At 36.9% G+C, this 13,373-nt stretch overlaps 1 protein-coding gene across 2 annotated transcripts in view; it reads left to right on the top strand.

The window, feature by feature from the left end:
• Positions 1 to 13,373, top strand: part of ECD (ecdysoneless cell cycle regulator) — a 28,099-nt gene that overhangs the window by 9,697 nt on the left and 5,029 nt on the right. For both annotated transcript variants that reach the window (XM_026004393.2, XM_072755051.1), the window contains exons 7-11: positions 921 to 1,049; positions 3,428 to 3,556; positions 6,301 to 6,386; positions 12,903 to 13,009; positions 13,142 to 13,325. In XM_026004393.2, coding sequence (XP_025860178.2) covers positions 921 to 1,049; positions 3,428 to 3,556; positions 6,301 to 6,386; positions 12,903 to 13,009; positions 13,142 to 13,325 — 635 coding nt within the window. The remainder of the gene's footprint in view (positions 1 to 920; positions 1,050 to 3,427; positions 3,557 to 6,300; positions 6,387 to 12,902; positions 13,010 to 13,141; positions 13,326 to 13,373) is intronic.

The following is a 13,373-nucleotide window of genomic DNA, read 5'->3' as shown; positions in this document are numbered from 1 at the left end:
TGTACACTAGAGAAAACTGGAAATATTTTGTTTCCTCAGGGCAGGTTAATATACTTTTATTTTTCTTTTTTCTTTTTTCCCATCCATGGAGGAAGATTTCAAGAGACTTCATTTCCTATTTTATATCTAAATGTTTCCTAGATACTTTCTGACCATATTTTTCCTATTTTATTTTCTTCTTAAGAGTAAAACAGAGATCCCTGGGTGGCGCAGCGGTTTGGCGCCTGCCTTTGGCCCAGGGCGCGATCCTGGAGACCCGGGATCGAATCCCACATCGGGCTCCCGGTGCATGGAGCCTGCTTCTCCCTCTGCCTGTGTCTCTGTCTCTCTCTCTCTCTCTGTGTGACTATCATAAATAAATAGATAGATAGATAGATAGATAGATAGATAGATAGATAGATAGAAAAACATTTTGGGGATCCCTGGGTGGCTCAGTGGTGTAGCGCCTGCCTTCAACCCAGGGTGTGATCCTGGAGTCCCGGGATCAAGTCCCACGTCGGGCTCCCTGCATGGAGCCTGCTTCTCCCTCTGCCTGTGTCTCTGCCTCTCTCTGCCTCTCTCTCTGTCTCTCATGAGTAAATAAATAAGATCTTTAAAAAAAAAAAAAGTAAAACATTTCATTTCTTCCAGAGACTTAAGAAATATCCTTTATCTTCTACCTACCCAAATTGCCACATAATGTAATTAATGAGAGGAATTTCATTAGTGATAACTAAAAAGTTGACAGTGAGGTCAATTTTATGGCATGTGAATTATATCACAATAAAGCTGTTACTAAAAATATGTTGGCAGGTGAATAGGTTGGATCTTCTTTGCATTTCATATGAATACAAAGCTCATAAATGAAATTATTAACTGTAAAATGATACTCAAATTTTTACTTTCAGGAAGACTCATATATTTTGTGTCCCAATGTCTAGGTCACTTTCACTAAATGTCTGTATGCACAGTTGGTACAACAAAGGTTTGTGCCAGACCGGCGGAGTGGATACAAGATGCCTCCTCCATCTCATCCTCATTATCGAGCCCATGAATTGGGCATGAAGTTGGTAATGTACCATAAAATTTTATATTCTTCCTTTCGGTAAAAGGGCTCTTAATAGAATAATGATACAGCATAACAAGTCTAGAAATATACCTAACTTGCGTGAGAATATAGTAAACTGTGGCATCTCAAACAAAAAGAAAAAATGGGTTCAGTAAATGATAATAGAACAACTGTGAAGCCGTCTAAAAAATTAAAGTTGATTCTCTCACATCTATACCAAAATAAATTCCAGGTAGACCAGATATTTAAAAGAGAACATTGAAACCATAAAATCTGAAAGAAAACACAGGAGAATTTTTGATAATTTGAATAGGAAAGTCCTTTCTAAACAGGACTTGAAACCAGAAGCTGTTAAAAAAAGACTGATAAATTTGATTATTAAAAATTAAACATTTCTGAGGCAACTTGGGTGGCTCAATCGGTTAAGCATCTGACTCAATTTCAGCTTAGGTCATGATCTCAGGGTTCTGAGATCACACCCTGTGTCTGGCTCCATGCTAGGCATGTAACCTGCTTAAGATTCTCTTTCCAAATGAATACCTACTATTTATATTGATGTGGATGGAACTGGAAGGTGTTATGCTGAGTGAAATAAGTCAATCGGAGAAAGACAATTTTCATATAGTTTCACTCATGTATGGAATATAAGAAATAGTGAAAGGGAACATAAGGGAAGAGGGGAAACTGAGTAGCGAAAAATTAGAGAGGAAGATAAACCATGAGAGATTCCTAACTCTGGGAAACAAAGAAAGGGTTGTAGAAGGGGAGGTGGGTAGGGGGATGGGGTAACTAGGTGATGGGCATTAAGGAAGGCACATGATGAGATGAACACTGGGTGTTATACTATATGCTGGCAAATTGAATTTAAATTAAAAAAAAAAAGGGGGGGGATCCCTGGGTGGCTCAGCGGTTTAGCACCTGCCTTTGGCCTGGGGCCTGATCCTGGAGTCCCGGGATCTAGGCATCACGGGATCAAGTCCTTCACTGGGCTCCCTCCATGGAGCCTGCTTCTCCCTCTCCCTGTGTCTCTGCCTCCCTCTCTCTCTCTCTGTCTCTCATGAATGAATAAATAAAATCTTTAAAATAAATAAATTTTTAAAAAAGATTCTCACTTTCCTTCACCCTCTCCCTCTGCTCCTCCCCCCCCACCAAGAAAAAAAATTAAGCATTTCTATGTGGAAAAGAAAAACCCCATAAGTAAGTCAAAAGATAGCAAGAGCTAATTTCTCTAATATATATATATAGAGAGAGAGCTCCTACAAGTCAACGTGAAAAAAATACTAATTAATAACAAGTGTTCAGAAATCAGGAACAGACAATCCACAGAAAAGGAAACACAAGTGATTTTTAATCTAAACATAAGAAAAATGCTGGCCCTTGCTCATAACAAAAGTAATGCAACTTAAAGCTACAAAATAGTATTTTCTACCATCTAGCAAATAACAAAATGTTTGATAATATATATTGGATTGGTGAAAAAATACATAGAGATACTAAAACATCATTGATGAGACTATAAGTTGTTTTGATCTCATAACAATTTGTCAATATCCATCAATATATAAAATGCACACACCCTTCTGGTCAGCATTTTCACTTCTAGATATTTATCCTCCATAGATATTTTACATGTGTACAAAGATGTATGAGGATACTTATGGAATTATTTATAGTAGCAAAAGATTGGAAACTACCTAAATGCATATTAGGAGGGGAATAGTTAGGTAAATTAGTCTACCTCTGCAGTGAAATGGATAAATTTGTATGATCATATCTGAAAGAGCAAGGTTTGGAACAGTGTGTATGTTGCCACTAAATGACCACAGTGATGGAGTAGGATATACTGATACAGATACACACACATCTGGTTATGTGCATATATTAGTTCTGAAAGGATATACAAAAAATTGGTAACAATAATTTTCTCTAGAGTGATCAGGAAAGCTCCCTGTCTGACTTATTTTGACATGTGCATTCATTATATTTTTTAATCAAAGGACTCTTAAAATGAAGAGATTCGAACCTCCCTTTGTCTGAGACCATGCTGAAATCATTTATCATTTCTGTTAGACAGAAAGCTTTTATAAGTCTTTTTTTTTTTAAGCAAGTAAGAAATAAGTTTAAATTTCTGGTTTTATAATCAGCAAAAAAAGAAATCTCTTTAAAGAGAACAAGAATCTTTGTTTTGTATTATTTGCTTTCCCTTTATAATTTTTAGTAATCTATAGAAATTCAAAAACTTGAAAGTCACCTGACTTTTTCATAAAATTCCAAGTGTTATAGATGTCCGTATGCCCATATATCCAGTCACCAGTTCTTGAGTGTGGCTAAATGAAAAGAAAATAACTTAATAATGAAAATTCTGTCTATTCCATCTAGGCTCACGGATTTGAGATCTTATGCTCCAAATGTAGCCCACATTTTTCTGAATCCAAGAAATCCTTCATGACTACCTCACCACTCTGGGCTGGCTTCCTTGAAAGTCTGAAAAAGAACGATTACTTTAAGGTAGGACTTGCAATGCATTTATAAAATTGTACAATCCAGGGAAAATCAAGCCTGTAAATTAGAGTCCTAAGGTTCAAATTTACTGTGTAATATTGTTATAAAGGCTTGAGTTAAAAGGGACTATTATAGTTCGGTGTTAATGACAGGGTGACCATGAACTGTTTCCAGTATTTTAGAAAAGTTATTAACATTTATGCAAATGATGAAAGTTATTATTTGTATCAGAAGAACAACTTATGCAAATCATAGGCAAACATGAAGATACCAAACAGAAAAATGAACAAAGACATGGCTTAAAAAAATTCAAAAAGACAACTAATAAATTTCTCTTAAAATATTCACTCTCTAGGTGCCTGGGTGGCTCAGTTGGTTAAGTGCCTTCGGCTCAGGTCATGATCCTATGGTCTTAGGATCAAGCCCCGCATCAGGTTCCCTGCCCAGTAGAGCATCTGCTTATCTCTGCTACTCTGCATCTCTGCCCATCCATGCTCTCTCTCAAATAAATAAACAAAATCTTTTAAAAAATAATAATTCAAAAAATAATAATAATTCATGGGCACTTGGGTGGCTCATTCAAATAGGCATATATCTTTGGCTCAGGTCATGATCCCAGGGTCCTGCTCAGCAGGGAGTCTGCTTCTTCTTCTGCCCCTGCCCCCCTGCTCAAACGCTTCCCTTCTGTCTCAAATAAATAAAATCTTTAAAAAAAATTTTTTTAAATAAAAAATTGGGGATCCCTGGGTGGCTCAGTGGTTTAGCGCCTGCCTTTGGCCCAGGGCGGGATCCTGGAGTCCTGGGATTGAGTCCCGTGTCGGGCTCCTAGCATGGAGCCTGCTTCTCCCTCCTCCTGTGTCTCTGCCTCTCTCTCTCTCTCTCTATGTCTATCATAAATAAATAAATCTATAAAAAAATAAAAAATTTTCCCTCTTAAGTAGTAAAGATATACATATGAACACAATAATAAAGACTTTTTCACATATGTGAAAAAGAATTTGTATGATATTTAGTGCTATTGAAAGTGTAGTGAAGGGACACCTGGATGGCTCAGTCAGTTAAGCATTTGCCTTTGGCTCAGGTCATGATCCCAGGGTCCTGGGATTGAGCCCTGCATCAGGCTCCCTACTCAGGAGAGAGTTTGCTTCTCCCTCTGCCCCTCCCCCTGCTCATGCTCTTGCACTCTCTCTCTCTCATATTCTCTCAAGTAAACATATAAAATCTTTTTTTAAAAAAAAGAATATGGTGATATAAGAACAGGCATTTCTCCAAAGAAGACATACAGAAGGCCAAAAGCTACATGAAAAGATGCTCAACATTACTTATCTTCAGAGAAATGCAAATCAAAGGTCACAATGAGATACCACCTCACATCTGTCAGAATGGCTTAAATCCAAACACAAGAAACAAGTGTCGATGAGTTTGTGGAGAGAAAGGAACCCTCGTGCACTATTGGTGGGAATGCAAACTGGTACAGCCACTGTGGAAAACAATATGGAGGTTTCTCAAAGAATTAAAAATAGAATTATTATATGATCCAATAATTCTACTAGGTATTTACCCAAAGAAAATGAAAATAGTAATTCAAAGGGATACATGCAGTGTGTTTATTGCAGCATTATTTATAACCAAGATGATTTATAGCCAAGGGGAGCAACCCAGTGTCCTATCAATAAATGGAAGATGTGATATATATATATATATATATATATAAGCATTACTCAGCCATAAAAAGTAATGAAATCTTGCCATTTACAACAACATGGATGGATCTAGAGGGTATAATGCTAAGTGAAATAAGTAAGAGAAAGTCAAATACCATATGATTTTACTCATGGAATTCAACAAACTAACCAAATGAACAAAAGCAAAAAGAGACAAAAGATGGACTCTTAGCTACAGAGAATAAACTGATAATTACCAGAGGGAAGGTAGGGGGATGAGGAAATAGATGAAGGGGATTAAGAATACACTTCTGGTGATGAGCACAGAGTAATGTATAGAATTGTTGAATCACTGTATTGTACGCCTGAAACTAATACAACACTGTTAACTATGCTGGAATTAAATTTTTTTAAAATTTGAAGATAAAAGACTAGCAATATGGAAAAGTGCTTATGATATTATAGTTTATTTATGAAAGAATAGAAAATCTTAAGTGTGAATGCCAAAAGAAACATACATGTGAAAAGCAGAAATGGTAAAGTAGGATTCTTTTGGGATGCCTGGGTGACTCGGTGGTTGGGCGCCTGCCTTCGGCTCAGGTCGTGATCCTGGGATCGAGTCCCACATCAGACTCCTGCGGGGAGCCTGCTTCTCCCTCTGCCTATGTCTCTGCCTCTCTCTCTCAGTCTGTGTCTCTCATGAATAAATAAATAAATCTTAAAAAAAATAAAGTAGGATTATGCTATTTTTTGGTTCTAATTGTACTATGTTTTATAAATTAATTACTAATCAATTATTTCTTAATAACTAATTAAATATTAGAAAATGATAGCAAATCTTCCAAATTGGAAAGAGGTCCTTAATATGAAAGGATTAGGAACTACTGCATATAACCTAGTCCCCTTATTTGGAGAAACTGCCCAAAAAAAGTACATTAATAACAAAACAGGGATTGGACTCAAGCCTCATGATTCTTGAACCATATCACACTTGCCTCCCTGAAAATTGCTGGTGAGCAGAATATTTTAATGATACCATGTAAATAATGTTCTGAAAGGCCTTTTTTCTTTTTATCTTTTTTTAAGGGACTGATAGAAGGTTCTGCTCAGTACCAGGCAAGGCTAGAAATGGCAAAGAACTACTTCCAACTCTCAGTAAATCGGCCAGAAAGGTGAGTTTATCACTACCTAACTATGACAGCAGAGTGGTAACCTGCCAGAAGTTAAGGTGTTCCTCACCCTTAAGATAGTTGCAGAAGTTGCGGTTGCCATATTTAAAGAGTTAATGATAAGGATCAGGGCTGAAGTGGGGGAGAGGAGGTGTTGCTACAGAGGATCACTGGAGGGATGCCTGGGTGGCTCAGCAGTTGAATGTCTGCCTTTGGCTCAGGGCATGATCCTGGGGTCCTGGGATCACATCCCATATTGGGCTCCCTGTAAGCCTGCTACTCTCTCTTTGCCTGTGTCATTGCCTCTTTCTCTGTGTCTCATGAATAAATAAAATCTAAAAAAAAAAAAAAATCACTGGATTTGGCACCTGTTATTACTGTCATCATCATCATCTAATGGCTAACATTTACTGGTACTTACAAAGTGCAGGCTACTTTATTTATTTATTTATTTATTTATTTATTTATTTATTTATTTATTTATTTTTATGTAGGCTACTTTAATCTGTTAACTCTTACAATCCTATAAAGTAAGTATAATTATTATCGTTCTCTATTTACGCTAGAGAAACTAAGCCAAGAGAGATTAAGTAGTTTGCCAAAGGTCAAACAGCTAATACGTGACAGATACAGGATTTGAACTTAGGCTGTCTGATATTGAACATATGTATAATTTCCTATAGGAGTCCTTGGCTGTGTCTAGCTACTTTTAGGTAGGTCTGAAATATAGGATAAAGCAGACATTCAGCTTTCAAATCACATTTCATTCTGACCTGCCATACATTTTCTGGGAAAAGAAAGAAATGAGTATAAGGTTGGGAGGAAATGCCACCCCTTTAAAATTTAATTAAGTGGAATTCTTTTTTTTTTTTTTTTAAGATTTTTATTTATTTATTCATGAGAGGCACACAGAGAGAGAGAGAGGCAGAGACATAGGCAGAGGGAGAAGCAGGCTGCCTGCGGGGAGCCTGATGTGGGCCTTGTTCTCTGGACTCTGGGCAGAAAGTAGATGTTCAACTGATGAGCCACCCAGGTGTCCCAAAGTGGAATTCTTATAATGATGGAGTCACATATCTGACTAACCCCCTTGCTAATTGTAATTATAAACTCTGGACAGAATATAAGGAACAATTATTTGAAGATAATAAAACAACAAAATAAGGCAAAAATTGAAGGAAATAGGACCCTAAAAGAAGAAGATCACAATGGATAAGGTCCACATTATTCCCCCTGACAGTGCAGCACCAAGGGAAAAATAGAGCTCTAGGGCAGCCCAGGTGGCTCAGCAGTTTAGCACTGTATTCAGCCCAGGGCCTGATCCTGGAGACCCGGGATCGAGTCCCACGTTGTGCTCCCTGCGTGGAGCCTGTTTCTCCCTCTGCCTGTGTCTCTGCCTCTCTCTCTCTCTCTCTCTCTCTCTGTGTGTGTCTCTCATGAATAAATAAATAAATCATAAATAAATAAATAAATAAATAATAAATAAAATCTTTAAAAAAATAGAGCTCTAGTAGAAAGTTTCAGTCCTACTAAGCTCAGGAATCAAAGGTCACATTTTGAATATTGAAAAAAATGCAATTGATGTTAGCAAAATTGAATGAGATACTCAAAGCTATTGAATAACATGAAAGAATAGTTTTGTATATATTACATTTAAAAGGTCCCAAGTTGTGTGTGTTTATCATTTTGTTATTGGGCTTTTTTTTTTTCCAAGTGAAACTTACTGGTCTTGACCTCCAGTCATTTTGCTTATGTCTCAGACGTCACTTATTTATGTTCTTTGAGGACTGATGAAGCAAAGTTGATGCTGAGAGAACTCTAGCCTCAGTTGTCTATGAGATAATAATGACTTTACAGCAGTCCTTTCTTTCAGGAGTGTCTGTGTATGCCTTTGTCCCATTCCCATCAGTTTTATGGCAGTAATTGGTGATAAAAAGAGAATTCATTCTTAGGTTATCATTTCAGAAAACATGGGAAAGAGAGGGGAGTAAAATCGGTGGCGCCTCATGGTTAGAAGAATCTCCCCCAGATGATTCCCATCTGCCTGAAAGGGCCACTCTGCCTATGGAGAAGTTACCTTACAGAACTGGGTTAAAGAAATGTTAAGAAATTAGACAGACTCATATATTAGTTAGGGCTCCTTGCACAAAACAAGATAGATTGGTGGCTGGGTAGCTTTTTTAAAATAATGACGTTTGTTGTTATAAAAGTAGCACATTCATTCATTATAGCAAATACAGAAAGATGTAATAAGGAAAAAATTTATACCAGAGAGTCAACCACTATTACCATTTTTATCTACTGCCTTCCAGGATTCCCCCCCCCCCCCATATCCATCTAGTTATTTTTAAAACATTTTTATACTATATAAAAATTTGTGTCCTGTCCCTAATTTTTACTCATTATAATCTTACTTTTCCCCATGACATTAAAAGGTCTTTATAAGCATAATTTTAAAGAGCTCCACAACATTTCAACAAATTGATGTATCATAACTTACCAGATTTTTACTACTGGAGAAAGAATTATAAGTAACTTACACGGCCAGCATTTTAAATAGTGTTGCAAAAGAGACTCCCATTCCTCAAACAAGGAAAACTTCTCAACAGTTTAAAACCAAACTCACATCTCCCACCAAAACCTATTCCCAGTGTTGTTGTTGTTGTTTTTTAAGTACCTGGATTAATATCATAGACTGTTTCCCACTTCTTGTCACCTAGACTCCCTGGCTCTCCTTGTATCCAGTCCCTTGATCCTTTTTATTATCATGTTATATCTTGAATTTTTCTTTTTTTACCACCCACTTACTCTAATTACTTCTTTTTCTTTTTTTTTTCTTACTTCTTGAATTATGGCAATACCTACACTTGTTTCCTAACCTCTAATGACTCTTCTCTTCCAAAGCAACCATTAGAGCCAGGAGAATATGCCTGAAATATATCTTCAATCATCTTTAATCCCTTTCCTAAAAATTATTAGATTGTGACAATGAAAAATTGAATAATGTAAGTATCCATCAATAGTAGATAAATGAATTGCAATGTATTTGTATGATGGACTACTATCCATTAGTTAACCAGAGATTAGCTAAATGTACATAAATCTAATCCAGGATTTCTCAACCTTGGCACTGTTGACATTTTGGACCAGATAATTTTTTGTTGTGGAGAACTGTTCTGTGCATTATAGGATATTTAGCAACATCCCTCACTTCTACCCAGTAAATGCCAGTAGCACTCCACGCCACCTCCAATTGTGACAACCAAAAATATCACCAGACATTGCCAGATGTCCTCTGGGAGCAAAATTATCCCCAGTTGAAAACCACTGATCTAAATAAATAGATTTTGAAAACATGATGTTGAGTGAAAAAAGCAAGTTGTAAATATGTAGAGTATGGATGTTATACATATAAAAATGTTTAGTACACAAAATGCCATATGTTATTTATGGATACGTATATATCCATTCATTCAACAAATATTTGTGGAGTATCTCTTATGTATGTATCTCCCCAATTCCAGGCACTGGGGATATAACAGGTGAACCGGGAGTCTCCCTGCCTTATGAAGCTTATATGCTAGTGTAGGAGAAAGACAATAGATGTTAGATGGTGATAAGTGCTTTGAAGTGAAAACAGTATATGAGGAGAGGGATGAACAGGCTGCTATTCTAAAGACTGATTGGTTGATTGATTGATTGATTGATTTAGAGAGCACAAAAGGAAAGAGGGGGAGAGGAAGAGAGAGAATCCATAAGCAGACTCTGTGCTGAGTGTGGAGCCTGATGTGAGGCTCAGCTGCACGACGCTGAGATCATGACCTGAGCTAAGACCAAGAGTCCGTCCCTTACCCAACTGAGCCACCCAGGTGCCACTAGGATGTCTGAGATTCTGTTTGAGAAGGGATATAAATGAAGTGAGGGAATGAGGCATACAGGTATCTGAAGGAATAAAATTCCAGAGAAAGAAAACAAACAGCAAACACAACATAAATACATGTGTGTGCACTCAATGGACCAGACCAGAAGGATATTTGCAAGAGCAGTCACCTCTGGGCAGTAATGAAATGGATTAGAACTGATAGTGTTGGTTATCAAAGGAAAAATATTAGCTGTAACTATAGTCATATATATCATTTGTTTAATTTTTTATGCTAAATATATAAGGGTAATCAGTCATACCTTTAGACTAGAAGTAAGTATAACAATATAATTCTAGGTAGTAGGGATATGATCATTTGTTATATAATCTTTTTTTTTCTGTGTCTTTTGGACTTGTCTATATTATTTAAATCTCTTAAAACAAAAATTAAAAATAAAAAAGAAGCCATCAGTGATCACCCACAGCTTATTTCATTGAGTCCAAACTTAGCCATTTCAGGCTCACTGTGCTCTCATCCCAGTCCATCTGTTCAGCTCATCCTCCATGCTTATGCCAAACTGAACACCATTTGCTTTGTGAACACACTCTGTACTTCTTTGCTTTTATACAGATGCTCATTTCCCCCTTTGCCTGAAGTTCTTCTACCCTGTCTTATTTGTCAAAATCTTCCCCGTTCTTTTTTTTTTTTTTTTTTTAAGATTTATTTACTTAAAGAGAAAGGGAGAGCGTGTGTGAGCAGGGGGAGGGGTAGAGGGAGAGGGAGAGAGAATCTCAAGCTGACTCCCCGCTGAGTGCAGGGTTCAATCTCATGACACAGATCATAACCTGAGCTGAAATCAAGAGTATGGACACTTGGGACGCCTAGGTGGCTCAGCGGTTTAGCACCTGCCTTTGGCCGAGGGTGTGATCCTGGAGTCCCGGGATCGAGTTCCGCATCGGGCTCTCGGCATGGAGCCTGCTTCTCCCTCTGCCTGTGACTCTGCCTCTCTGTGTGTGTCTCTCGTGAATAAATAAATAAAATCATTAAAAAAAAAAAAAAAAAGAGTTGGTTGCTTAACTGACAGAGTCACCCAGGCAGCCCCCACCCCATTCTTTAAGGCCTAACTCAACTACTTCCATGGTCTTTATCATTTTTTTAAAACTTTTCTGTAGTTAATATGATTAATTACTTTCTCCTGTGACTCTTCACAGCATTTGGTCCAACTCTATGACTGGTGTTCCATATGGCCTGCTGCAGAACCAAAGGTTACATGGATACATGTAACCAGTGGATACATCTCTGAACCTCCATACTCCATTTCAGTCTCAGCAGTTTTTCTTTTTCAGCTTTATTGAGATATAATTGAGGAACAAAATCATAAAATATTTAATGTGTACATCATGGTGACTTGATATATGTACACATGGAGGGATCTAGTTAATTGGCAGTTCCATCACCTCTCATATTTATCTTTATGGTGGGCAATGAGAACATTTAAGTTCTACTCTCTGAGCAAATTTCAATTATATGATACAGTGTTATCAACTATAGTCACCATGCTTTAAATTAGATCCTTAGAGGTATTTAGAAACTTTGTACCTTTTTACCAACCTCTCCTTATTTTCCTCACTCCTTAGTCCCTGGCAACTACTTTTCTACTGTCTCTGTGAGCTTTATTTTATTTTTGAGATTCCACATATGTGTGATACCATGTAGTATTTATCATTCTCTATTTGGTTTATTCCATTAGCATAATGCCCTCAAGTTCAATCCATTTCACAAATAACAGTATTTCCTTCTTTCACATACATATTTCTCTAGATAATATATTTCTCTAGATAATATAGCACTGGATAAAGGATATCTCCTTTATCCAGTCAACCATTGGTAAACACTCACTAGGTGGTTTCCATTATCTTAGCTGTTGTGAGTAATGCTGCAGTAAAGGGAATTGCAGGTATCTCTTCAGTATTCCTTTTTCATTTCCTTTAATATATACCCAAAAGCAGAATTGCTGGATCGTATGGTAATTCTATTTTTAATTTTTTAAGAAACCTTCATACTGTTTTTCATAGCGGTTGCACCAATTTACATTCCCACCAACAGTGCATGAGGATTCCCTTTTCTCCACATCCTTACCAACTCGCTTATCTTTTTGGTAATAGCCATTCTGACTGGTGTGAAGTGAGGTCGTATCTCATTGTGATTTTGATCTGTATTTCCTGATAATTAGTGATGTGAGTGCCTTTTTATGTACCTGTTGACCATTTGTACATCTTTGGAAAAATATTTATTCAGGTCCTCTGCCCATTTTTAAATCAGATTGTTTTTTACTATTGAGTTGTGTGAGTTCTTTATATATTTTGGATATTAACCCTTCATCAGATGTATGATTTTGCAAACATTTTCTCCCATTCAGTAGGTTACCTTTTCAGTTTGATGATTTCCTTTGCTGTACAAAGCGGTTTTCTTTGAGCTCTTTTTATATTTTAGAGTTCCTGTTAAAATTTTATTTGAGAAAAAGAGGTCTGTAACCTAAAACAATTGTTTAAAAACAAATTAGATAATTCCTCCCAGCCTTAAAATACTATTTTTTGTGACTATTATTCAGCACTGTCTTATGAAAAAATCCCTATGTCTTTTTTTTTTTTTTTTATAGCTCTCTTGCTATGAGCCCAGGTGAAGAAATCTTAACCTTATTACAGACCATGCCATTTGATATAGAAGAGCTTAAGAAGGAAGAAGCTAATCTTCCCCCAGAAGATGGTAAGTGATGGACCAGGATAGAGTTAGGATTAGGGAAAATGAAAATATTCCACTAAGTCTCACAGGGCATTTCACTGAGAATACTTGATATGCGAGTTTGGTATGGCGGCATCATGTTTTCTTCTTTTTCAGATGACCAGTGGTTAGATCTCTCACCAGATCAACTGGACCAACTACTGCAGGAAGTTGCTGGCAAAAAAGAAGCAGAGCCTATTTCCAAGAAGGAAGAACAGAACTATGACTTAAATCAAGTCTCAGAAAGTATGAAAGCTTTCATATCCAAAGTCTCAACCCACAAAGGAGCAGAGCTGCCTCGGTAATTTGTGTTAGAATATAAATATCTAAGTAGCTAGAATGCAGGTGT

The sequence above is a fragment of the Vulpes vulpes genome, chromosome 4, assembly GCF_048418805.1.
Source record: "Vulpes vulpes isolate BD-2025 chromosome 4, VulVul3, whole genome shotgun sequence".
NCBI classification, from domain to species: Eukaryota; Metazoa; Chordata; class Mammalia; order Carnivora; family Canidae; genus Vulpes; species Vulpes vulpes.
This window is presented reverse-complemented; position numbering and strand designations above follow the sequence as displayed.